This window comes from Phodopus roborovskii, unplaced genomic scaffold (assembly GCF_943737965.1).
Source record: "Phodopus roborovskii unplaced genomic scaffold, PHOROB, whole genome shotgun sequence".
Classification (NCBI taxonomy): Eukaryota; Metazoa; Chordata; class Mammalia; order Rodentia; family Cricetidae; genus Phodopus; species Phodopus roborovskii.
In genome coordinates this window covers 7,149,397-7,161,858 of record NW_026126613.1, presented here as the reverse complement: position 1 = coordinate 7,161,858, position 12,462 = coordinate 7,149,397, and the positions used below count along the sequence as shown (strand labels likewise).

Here is a 12,462-nt window from a genome sequence, read left to right as displayed (position 1 = left end):
ACCAAACACTCAGAAATTGTAGACCAAATAAATTGTGGTAAGAAATTAATGATCTATGGATCTAAAAAAAGCATTACTAAGACTCTATTGTTTGATGTCCCATTCCTCTAAAATATGGGCGTAATGAATACAGATAAAGTACTAAGACATTGAAACAGGATCAATCTTTCTATCCTAGTACACCTAATCTTCTTTGGTTGATTAGGAGCAAAATAATTCTGTTGTCAGATTCTTACCTTCCTTTTACTTTTGAGATAGGGTCTCACTGTATCACTCTGGCTGTAGACAAAGCTGGCCTTGGCCCTGTAGACCACTTGCCTCTGCCCTGGGTGCTGGGAATAAAGTATACTTCACTATGCCCCACTGATTCCTGCCTTTCTGATGGAGACAGATTTGTTCTTATTTCTACTATGTCATATTTATATGTCCAATGAAATGCATTCCTTACTTTCTAAGGCCTGTTCACTCTCAGAGAGAGATAACACAGGCGCTCAGTGTTGGTGATCACTGTTTACAGGTAATTTCCATTTTCATTTAATCTGATTAAAACAGAGGCTAAGGTGCAAATTCCAATTAGGAAATAAACTTTTCCGAAGGAAAAGCACAGTGACTTATTTGAAGACACTGTGAGATAAGAACTCTCCATATATCTCAACCTCCCATATGTGGTCACATTAGTTATCTATATTTTAGAAAGAACATATAGTGCATGCCCTCAGCTTAACACTTAAAAAAAATCATATTCTTTCCTCCCTGCCTTCCTCATCACAGGAAGAATACAAGTTGGAAGTTCTAATTTAAAGAGTGCTTATATTCTAGTTTATATTCTAGTATTTTTCAATACTTATACTCATTTTAGGGCCAGGAATTTGCAAGGACAATTTAATCCCACTAAAATATATATTATGTAGATATCAACTTTCTAACTACATTTTGAGTAACTCTTCTTCAAGGTGGAACTTGTTTGAACTGACATAGTTTCTTTTATTACAGGTGAGAATCTACCTTTAGAACTGGGTATAAAGACAGAAAATTACAGTTAGGTTTGGCTGGTCATGCATAGAGATCCAGCACTTGGGAAATGGGGGGAGAATGGTTTGAGTCTAGCCTAGGGTACTTGAGATGAAAAATGGAATCAAACCAAAACCCAAAGACAAATGTATGTATGTGTGTGTATACACACACACACACACACACACACACACACACACACGTATATGATTTACACTGAACTTTCCTCTTATATTTGTAAAAATAACAGAGACAAGGGAAGTACTTTTGAGAAGTGAAAGGAAAAAATCAGATGAGGAACAGGGGATATAATGGGAGGGTAAGAAGAAAAAACAGCGGCTTTTGTGGAAGGAGCACTCTATTTTATTTCCACCAGTTACAGTGTTCAAGTTTTCCAAGATCTATATATTCTTTGAAAAATCATCATTGATCTCCACAATATAATTTCACATCATATATTATTATCTTTTAAAAGAACTATGTGAAACTATTTCTACATGCAATCAGATCAAAGTATAAATTTTCCTAGTAAGACCTAGCTTGTATTACCTCATAGATTTATGTTTTATATTGCTTAAACTCCTAACCTGTCACACTTCATTGTAGTTTTTGTTAGAAAAAGGAGTAGATGGCATTCATGTAAACAGTACATTGTGAGGATGTGAAGTTGGATAACAACGTATAACCACCACCTCCAATATACACAACTTAAAAATAACATTATATGCTTATTTATCTTACACATAAAGAAACCCATGAAGCTGTTACAAAAGGTAGCAATTTTTAATAGGCCTCTGTGGCTAATGTTGCTGGGATCATCACTGCAGTCACTGTCAATTTCCTAGATGTTTTGACATTAGAAGCTGATTCTGCCAATATAGACACCAAGCAATTCCACTTGTCCAGATGACTGAACAGCCAAGATTCTTAGGTACTTCTTCCAAGTGGCCTGTTTGAGTCAGGCTATTATACTGTCAAGTCAGTGAAGGCATCAGAGACCTTTGTGTTGACCTGTGCAGAAATGTTCTCTTTTGTGACATTGAGATAAATGTCATACTGCTGGTCTAGGCCGAGATAACAGTCACTCATGAAATACAAGGTGAAGATATATCTGAAATATAAAAATAGAAAGTACATAACATAACACATGTGAGTGAGAATGCCTTCGTGAAACATACCATTGTGTACAATAAAAGAAAAACCTGGAGATAAAATGGAAATCTCCAGTCATATTTTAATCTTTTTCTATTTTATGGAGCAAAGTTGCATATTATTAGTTTGAACATGTATTTAAGCATGAGAGAATTAACATATGTACTACAAAAGGTCATTAGTACATACTCCAGTAAAAGCAGGGTTTTCAGGACAGAGAATCAACACACTTCACTATGCTGGAACTTGAATGTAAGATTTTGCTTACCTTCCAGGTGTTTCAGGAGTAAAGAAAGAGAGGGAGACATCATGATGACTTCGAACAAATCCTACTCGTTTTAAAGCAATTAGCTCTCTCTTATCCACCTCTCCTAATATCAAAAACCATCCTTCATCTTTTAATTTGGGAAATCGAGGAGTAACTGCATAACTCTCATGTCTTCCCTGAAAACCAGAAGAAAGATAAAACATTACCAATGCCTGTATTTTCTAGTCTGCTGGCTGTGGTTACAAGACTATGCTATTTCACTTGAAGTTGAGCATATCTAGCTTGATATTTTACAATTTCTTCCTTCCTGCTTTTGTTTCATTACTATGTCTTTAGCTCCCTTTCTTTAAGGTTCTCAGAGCATATAAGGTGACTACTCTGTGGCTATGACTACAACAGAAAGCTCCGAGTCATGAAATATTGCTTATGCCATTCCTAAAATAAACATTAACATTCCACGAGGTAAAATTTTAGGTTTGGATATTACATAAATCTTCCAAAGTTGTATGCACAAAGAACTGATGGTTAAGAAAACGAATAAGCAAGTGAACACATTAGTTAAGACTAGACAATGGACCTCACAGTAATGAACGAACAAAGGCAGAACCTCTGCTCTGCCCAAGAATAAAATCCACAGGAAAAGGACATATTTTACTTTATTTATTTCTCGTTTTGCAAGACAGGGTTTCTCTGTGTAGCCCTGGCTGTCCTGGAACTTGATCTGTATATGAGGGTGGCCTTGAATTCAGAGGCCTGCCGCCTGAGGGCTAAGATTAAAGGTGTGTGCCACCATCAGCCAGCAAAAGTACATATTTTAAGGCAGTATAATGAAAACTCTTTTCTCAAAGGTGGCAGATGACACCCATATACAGATTGTTCAAATCTCCAGGGAACAAATGATGGGAAATTGGACAGCAGCTATCTCATGAGGTGATATCACAAATGTTACTTTCAATAGCAAAGAAATAAAGAGCAGAGGAGAGAATTGAGAAAAAAGGAAAAAAAAAAAAAAAAGAGAGGCAGTACTGAGACTACTCTGCATATTTAGCTATGAAGGAAATATAGTGAACAAATGGATGCAAGTCAGATACTTAAAATACAATCAACAGTGGATATACCACAGAGCATGTTTACAGTCTACCATTAAGATTCATGGGGTATGTATGCTTGGAATATCCTTTCCCCTTGATATCTGACTCATGGAGCAGTGTCAAAAAGCCAATTTGGAGACTACCCCCCCCCCCAGACAGTGGCATGGGAGGTCTAAAGGCAGAGGAGGGACTTGTGTGGCTCATTCTGGGGAACCTAGAACAAGTTCCAAGACAGTATACTCTGAAACCTAGTGTGCAGAATTTCCTAAGACTGAGGAGATTTATTTGAAGTCTGTTACAGCGTTCCACAAAGTGAAACTACAGTCTGACATTTAGACTGGAGTGGACTTGCATAGATGGCTTGCCCTTCAGTTGTGCACCGAGGGACTGCAACATGTGAAGGATGGCATAGGGACAGGTACTAAACCTGTTTCTACACTAGTACTGGGCTGAGATAGTTTGCCCCTGCACCTAGCTAGTATTTACTTGCACAATGACTGGTGATGGATTGGGCTTTTTTTCCTTGAGCATGTGGGCTGAATGAGGGCTTAACTACAGCACCAAAATTCCTGTCTCCAGTGGGAGAAATGACACTTCACCCATACTACAACACAGTCTATTTGAACACTGCTAATAGTTCAATTGAAATAACCCAATTTAAAACAAACACATACACAAAGAAACAAACAAGTAAATCCCAACTAATGATCCAAGCCCAGACAGGCAAGTCCCACCAAAGAAACAATAACCATGAAAAATCATGGCAATGTGCTTTCTTAGAAAATGGTCAATTGCAAAATAACAGGTTCCAAAGTAAATTAGATGAAATCCCTGACAAATAATTCAAATAAAGTACTGGAAGACTACTTAATGACGGAAAATCTTTGATGTCACTGAATACATTAAAAATAATTCAAACAAACAGCTGAATGAATTAAGGAAGTCAACAGAGGGTATGACAGAAACACTTAAGGGGCTCAAGAGAATATGAAAGTTCATGCCTTTAATCTCAGAGACTGAGGTGGAGATGAGAGGATTCCAAAGGTTTTCTGATGAGCCAGTTGAGCTAACCGGTAAGCCCCAGGTACAACAGAAGACCCCATAAAAAACAAACAAAAAGAAAAAAAAAAAAAAAAAAAAAAAGGGAAGGAGGAAAATAAGGTGGATACTCCAGAGAACAATACCTCAATGCCTCCACACATGTGCACATATACCCATTTCATCCATTTGTGTATGGACATGCACATCATTAACCTCTTCCCAAAATTGATGGGGATGTCTTTCTGTATATATGTCTCTTATGGGTTGATGAATAAAACACTGACTGGCCATAGCCATACAGCAAATATAGGTGAGGCTACCAGATGAGGAGAATACAGAGGAGAGGAGACAGAGAATGCACCAGGAAGAGACGCCATATAGTTACTAGGAAGATAGGACACCAGGAGTTCTCTGGTAAGACAAAACCATGTAGAAATACATAGATGAGTAGATATGGGTTAATAATTGAGAGAGTAAGAGCCAGTAAGAAGCTTGACATATATTTAGTTGTTAATGGTGTCCTATAGACTTTGTGTGTTTTGTTTATGTTTATACTTTCACATTATTTATTTTTTGCCCTTATCTGAATTTCTCTTTCTTGTCTTCTAGCTCTTGTCTTACACTTAATCACTTAATCCATTCGTTGGTAAAGGTTTCATTGATTTCAAAAAAAAAAAAAAAAAAAAAAACTAAATGATTTACTTATTTCTGTACTTTTAATAACTTTTTAATTTGTTTAGTCTGAATTTCTGTCCCACCAAGTCCCACCACCCTTCAGCCCCAAATAAGCACAGAGGCACACTAATTATTAGGAAACAAGGAGGACCCTAAGTGAGACATACAAGGTCCCCTGGAGAAGAGAAAGAAACAAGATCTCCTGAGCAAAGTGGGAGCATGGAGGGAGGGGAGAGGGAGTTAGAAGAAAGAGGAGGGGAGAGGGAGTTAGAAGAAAGAGAAGGAGATAGAGAGGGGAGAGGCAGGCATGAAGGAACAGGAAGATTGAGACAGGGAAAGAATAGAGGAGAACAAGAAAAGAGATACCATTATAGATTTAAGGAGAAATCTGGCACTAGGGAAATGCCCAGAGATCTACAAGTATGAACCCAACTATCAAAGCAATAGTGGAGAGGCTACCTTTAATGTCCTTCCACAATAATGAGATTGACAATTACCTTATATATCATTCTAGAACCTTCATCTAGTAGCTGACGGAAGCAGAAGCAGACACACTAGCTGAACTGGAATCAGCTGACCTGAACAAGGGGGAGCTCATACACCCTAGTCTGATAGCTGGGAAACCAGCATAGGACCAATCCAGACCCCCTGAATGTGGGTGTTAGGAGGACTGGGTAGTCCAGGGGGACCCTAGTAATGGATCAGTATTTATCCCTAGTATACAAATGGACTTTGGGAGCTCAACCCCACATAGAGGGATACTTTCTCAGCCTAGACACATGGGGAAGGGCCTAGGCCCTGCCCCAAATGATATGACAGACTTTGAAGACTCCCCATGGAAGGCCTCACCCTCCCTGGGGAGCAGAAAGGGGATGGGCTGGGGTTTTGTGGAGGTGATAGAGAAGGATAAGAGGGTAAGGGAACTGGGATTGATTTGTAAAACAACCTTGTTTCAAATTTAAATAAAAAAGGGGGAAAAAAGTAAATATATGAATTGGAGAGGACAAGCTAAAAGGCACAGAAAATATATTTAACAAAAACAGCAGTTTTCCAAATCAATGGGAAGCGATGGCTATGTAGATAAGTGAGGCATTTACAATGCCAAGCAGATAAACAAGCAACTTTCCACAGCAAATTATAGTTGAAACAATAAATATACAGGACAAAGAGAAGAAAAAAAGTCACTTATAAAAGTGAATGCCTCAGGAGAACAGCCAATTTCAGAACAGAAATCTAAATGCAAGGAGAACATGTAATAACCTTTTTTTCAGTTCTGCAAGACAGTAACTGTCAATCCACATCACATTATCTGGCACCTTTTAGACTAAAAGTAGATGGGAAACATTTCCATGATAACCTCAAGCTGAAGGAATTCATGACAGTTAAGCCAGCACTATTCTAGATACTTGAAGAAATCCTCTGCATTGAAGAGGATGATAAACACACCCACAAGGAAACAATAAACTATGCTAGAACAATAGTTAAGCAAACAAGAGGGAAGCATTAAATGTTACAAAACTAATGAAATGACAGCCATTAATATGCACCTTTACGGTGGTTTGAATAAAAATGGCCCCCATAGGCTCATAGAGAGTGGCACTATTAGGAGGTGTGGCCTTGTAGTAGGTACAGCTTTGGTAGAGGAAGTGAGTTATTAGGAGTCAGGTGTTCCTTCTAGTTGCCTGAAGATCCAGATTTAGAACTCCTAGTTAGCTCTTCAGTGCCATGTCTGCCTGCATGTTGCCATTCTTCCTGTCATAACAACAGTGGACTAAACCTTTGAACTGTAAGCCAGCCCCAGTGTTTTCCTTTAAAAGAGTTGTTGTGGTCTGAAGGGAGATGTCATTCTGTAATTATGTTTCTCATATTGGTTAATGAATAAAGCACTGTTGGCAAATAGGAAAGCAAGATAGGCAGGACTAGGAGATAAGGAGGATTCAAGGAAGTAGTAGAGAGGAGTCAACAATGGAGAGACTGGAGAGCAGAACCGCCAGCCCCCACTCTCTGGTAAGATGAGACCACCTGAAAATACTTAGATTAATAGAAATAGGTTAATACTTAAGACAGAGCTAGCCTATAAGAAACAAGTAACTGGCCAACAGAATTATATCTAATACAGAGTCTTTGTGTGTTATTTGTGGCTGGTGCCACGGTGGGTCCAGGCCGGCAGTAAAAACCTACTTATAACAGTGGTCATAGTGTTTCTTCACAGCAACAAAAATCTTTCAACAGTAATGAATGTTAGTGGCATCAGTTCTTCAATCAATCAGAGTGGAGCATAGATTTAAAACCAGGATTCAGGGGCTGTGGAGATAGCTTGGTGGGTAAGAAGTTTGTGGTGTGAGTGTGAAGAGTGAAGTTTTATTTCTCAGGACCCACATAAGTACGCTGCTTGTGGCAGTTCACCTATAATCTTAGCACTTGCAGGCGCCTTGCTAGATGAGCTAAATCTGTAAGTTCTAGGTTCACCAAGGGACCCTGAATCAATATCTGATTAGGAGTGATCAAAGGAAATACCAACATCAATCTCTAGCTTTCACATGTACCTGTACACATGTGCATATGCATGTAGGTGCACACCATAGATTCTTCCCCCCAAGAGTCATATCTTTGCTGCCTTCAATAAACATATGTAATTCAAAGATACACAACCTTAGCTTGGTAAAAGGACAGAAAAAGTATGCCAAGCACATGAAACAGCAAGCTAGCAGGTGTACTGAGTGCTGAACAAACTAGACTTCTAACTACAACTGATGAGAAGTAAAGATTGTCACTTTACAGTGGTAAAGGGAGCAATCCACCAAGAGGATATTTCAATACTAAAGATACACACACTAAATATCAAATACGCAGGTTCATAAACTATGGGATGCAAAAGAGTAAGTTAACGTCAACAAAGTAACAGCAGATGGCTTTAGTCACATCCTTCCAAGAACAACAACAACAACAAAACACCACAAAATTCATAATCAAAGGACACCATAGAGTGAATGGACATCTACAAAATTTTCTATTAAATACTGCAATTGCTGCTTGACTCAGAAGCCTATGGCACTTTACCTAAAATAGACCATGTAGTAAGACATGAAGAACATATTATCAAATAGGAGAACTTTAACTTCAAATTAACAAATACTGAAACAGAGGACTTGTTACTAAGAAAGGAGAGGAATTAAACAAACTACTATAAGTGGATGCAATGAAAGTACACCACAAGAGAACCTGTGAGATATAATTCAAGTGGCTCTAAGGGAGAACTTTTAGCTATAAATACCCACAATAAAAAAAAAAAAAAAAAAAAAAAAAAAAAAAAGAGAAGTAGAAAGATCCACCTATCCCCACGGGACCAACCTGAGTCCCTGGCCTGCTGGACTTTGACCCCTATCGCAGGGCCCCTGCTGGAGAGTTCCAGACCCCAGCCAGAGATCCTCCGCCTATCCCTGCAGGACCATACTGAGTCCCTGCTTGCCAGATCTTTGACCTCCATCACCAGGCCTCTGCTGAAGGTGAGTCTGAGACCAGTTAGGGTTGAATCCCCCCCCCCCCCCACACCCTTCCCTGGGAACTCCCTGGATTGGTCCTGAATCTCACTCAACCCTGTGTCCTGTCCCCAGCGAGAGCACTCCTGGTGCTCTGATACACCCTTCCCCCACCCTGTGCCATAGAGGCTCTTCAGAGATATCCAAAAAAAAAAAAAAAAAAAAAAAAATCCCAGTTCTAACAAATTAGAGAATGTAAAAAGAAATGGGTAATTATTTTGACACATGACACATGTGACCTAACCAAATTAACTAAGAACATATAAACACTGTACCAAAGTAATGGGATGAAAGCAGAGAGGAAGAGTGGTAAGACTGACAACTGAACAAAGGCCAGGCTCAGATGGATTTCCTGCTGAATGCTACCAGACATTAAGACCTAAAAACAACGCTCCTCAAATGATTTCACAGAAGGGACAAGGGTTACAAAGCAAGTTCCAGGCCTATTTACTCCAGCATTGAAAATGTAAAGCTCAGCAATTTGTAACATAGCTTGCCAAAATACATGACTAGATGTAAATATGACAATATTTGAAGTTTATTTTGGGATTGATTTCTACAAAGATCATCTATTAGTTTTGTAAGATAATGACCTTATGATATAAATACACTAATACCAAAAAAGCTCTTCATTAGCCTTCACTGTGTCCCAAACAGTATTTTTAAACAGTAATTTGAAATTAAATTTAGTTTTCCACCACAATTAAATCTATTTTTAAGGTGAATATTAGGGTAATTTCAGTATGATTTCATTTTTATAATTAATACTATTCTCTCATCTATGACTTTGTATGTGAAAACAGAGGGCAAAAGTTACTAGTTGAAACCTTATTCATCAAGGCTTACTCTTGACAGCAGCAAGGACTGAATCCACTAGGCTAAAAGGAAGAAGTCTTTATTCAATTATGTTGTCACTTAAAAACTAACTGACCATTCTACCTGATCTTCCATTTTGGTGTCAGGCTACATAAAAGAGCACAGTGATGCAATAAAACCACTGTACATTTTTCCTCTACATGAAATTGACAAAGCTTTCTTGAATGCATAAAAATGAAGGAAGCAAACGGAGGTGGCAACTGAGCCAGAGAAAAGCTTAGTGTCTTATTCAGGTGCAGAGTACTACGTAGGCAAGCTTCAACCTCATCTGCATGTAGTGTATTGTAGGATCTGTACATCAGTGCTTCTCAAAGTTTAATGTCCTTAAAAATTTGATACTAAGGAGAGTATAAAATCCCTGAGATTGTTTGGTTAGTGTGGGGGGTGTTCAAGAAATCTATACTTTAGAAGGCACTCCAGCTGGAAAAGTCTGTGAATAGTGCTACAGGCAATACAAGGTGGAGGGAAATTCTGGACATGAAAAATGGTACATGAGAAGATTGACTAATTTCAAAAGAGTTAGCTGCTAATGCCAGTTGAGAAAGCAGGATTCATGAGTGACACGGACACATTAGTAATAGAGAAGATATGTGTGGTGGTGCAAGCAAATACTTGGTGTGAAATATTTGAGGATGGAAAGCAAATGTTACACCTTGTGGAACCCAAAATGGACTCTCTGCAGGCTGACTTGAAGCACATACTGCTGATCAGCATGCAACTTGATCCATTTGTTGTCATCTCGTTTGTCTGCTGTCAAAGTTGAGATGGAGAGTTCATTATGTCCTTCGACTAAGTCATCCCATGAGCCTTTAACACTTATGCCAACATTTATCACTGGCAACCGAGATACAAAATTCCATGCCTGAATAAAAAAGAAAAACAATGAAGGAACAATTAGTGGAAAATGCAGAGAACAACTAAGAAATGACGTGCTTTTTAGAAAGACTAACTTTGACACTAAATCTGTTGCAGCTGTTGAAATAACACAGAGATGCTTTGTACTTCCTTAGCCTTATGCTACTACTAGGATACTGCTGGTGGTATGACTCATTTACCCATTCATATTTCACTAGCTTCTATTATATATGTAGAAATAATACGCTTTCAACTTTAGTTTAAAAAATTGAAAAGAGGATCTCACCTGATTTGTACAATTTTTGGCTATACTAAAAATTAAACATGGTTAAAAAAATTACTGGTAGCTGTTTTTTTTTTTTTTTGAGATGTGCCTATTCAGACATTATAAGTGACTTTTAATGTGGAGAACATTATTGGGGCCTATAAAGACAACTTGAAAAGAACTTGATGTCAGTATCTTTCATTAAGCAATTAAATGAAACATAATATAATACATAACATAATACAACTTTTGTTCACATTCTAAATTTACTCTGTAAATTTCTATAGTAAAATCCTATAACAGCTATAATTCATAGGGAGCCCTAGAATCTAGGTGTCCTTATAGAAAAAAAGTCTGCAATATTATCCCAACAGTACTAATTAAAACACTACCTATTAAGAGTGGAAATATGTGGTTCCTATACCTCATCTGGCTCTGATGGTGTAGCTATGGGAGAGCTGACCATGTGTGCTTGAAAGCAATAGAACTGGCCCCACACCTTATGCAATGCTGCAAGGGGTGAATTAACCAGGGCAATGCTGGACACCTCAGCTTGGTGGTGAGGACAGGAGAACTAGAAGGCTGCTGAGACCCAGAACCTGGGTTATGGGTTGACCTACCCCAGCATCCACCCCATCCAGGATCTGTTGGAGCATGTGAAGGGGCTGGTCCTGCAGATCTAAAGCTACAGGCTCTCTAAGACACAGGGCAACAACAGGATATCCAAGAGGAGCCCCAGTGAGGGCCCAGCATTGATAGTGTGGCACAAACCAGAGGCCTAAAACCAGACCAATGACTCTTGGCAAGAACACTTCAAATAAAGATACATGGATAAAAGGGTTTACTTTGTGACTCACTGTGTCACACTGCAGCTTCCATGATGAGATTGATGATTCCCCCCAGCCCCTTGTTTCTCTTAAATTTTATTTTATTTTTGTTGGGGAGGTTGTAGGAGTAGAGGATGGATATGAAGGGATGGGAAAGTGAATGGGATCGAGGTGCATGATGTGAAAGACACAAAGAATAGATAAAAAGGAAGTCAAAAACAAGAGTGGAAAAATTTTGCCACATTTGTAAATAATCATTTAATCAGTGTTCAACAATGTAGAATGAAAAAATGAAAGTCTAGATCCTTAGAAATCACGTCACAAAAAACTCAAGGTGTTAAGGTAACTGTCATCTTTTGTAACATTTGCAAATATGTGGGAAGCTTACTACTGATCGAGAATATTTCCTAATGTAGTTTAAAAAGTACATGAGCACTTTCATTTTTGTTATTTTGATTTCTTAATGTATACCAAAGTTTTCCTGATAGACTTCGTTTACACTATGGTTTTACTGCTGCTGAGTATTATGCAACTGAAATGAAGTAGCCTGGATGAGCCAAATCATTCTCAGGAATTAAAAAGAAAAAGAAAGGAAGAAAGGAAGAAAGAAGGAAGAGTTAGTTCAATGAGAACTGTCTCTGTAACCCGAATCCTGTAACTTTTTGTTATAAATTTGAAATTAGGCTTGTAGCTAGATTCTGAAATAGTGTGCTAGATAATGTAGTTTAAGTACACATGATGGTTGAGCCCCTGCCAGAAGCAGCTGTTAATGAGTAGAGAAACTGATCTACTTATGACAGTCCAGCATGGAAAAATGATCAAGGAGACATTCAATTTCAATAGGGCATCTATTTAATGAGAT

At 38.3% G+C, this 12,462-nt stretch overlaps 1 protein-coding gene across 1 annotated transcript in view; it reads right to left on the bottom strand.

Annotated features, from left to right (window-relative positions):
• Positions 1-1,773: 1,773 nt before the first annotated feature.
• The window catches only part of Ascc3 (activating signal cointegrator 1 complex subunit 3), a 286,596-nt gene continuing 275,907 nt past the window's right edge, over positions 1,774-12,462 (bottom strand). The window contains exons 39-41 of the mRNA XM_051206191.1: positions 10,306-10,515; positions 2,432-2,607; positions 1,774-2,122 (exon numbers count right to left, since the gene is read on the bottom strand). Coding sequence (XP_051062148.1) covers positions 1,978-2,122; positions 2,432-2,607; positions 10,306-10,515 — 531 coding nt within the window. The 3' untranslated portion in view covers positions 1,774-1,977. The remainder of the gene's footprint in view (positions 2,123-2,431; positions 2,608-10,305; positions 10,516-12,462) is intronic.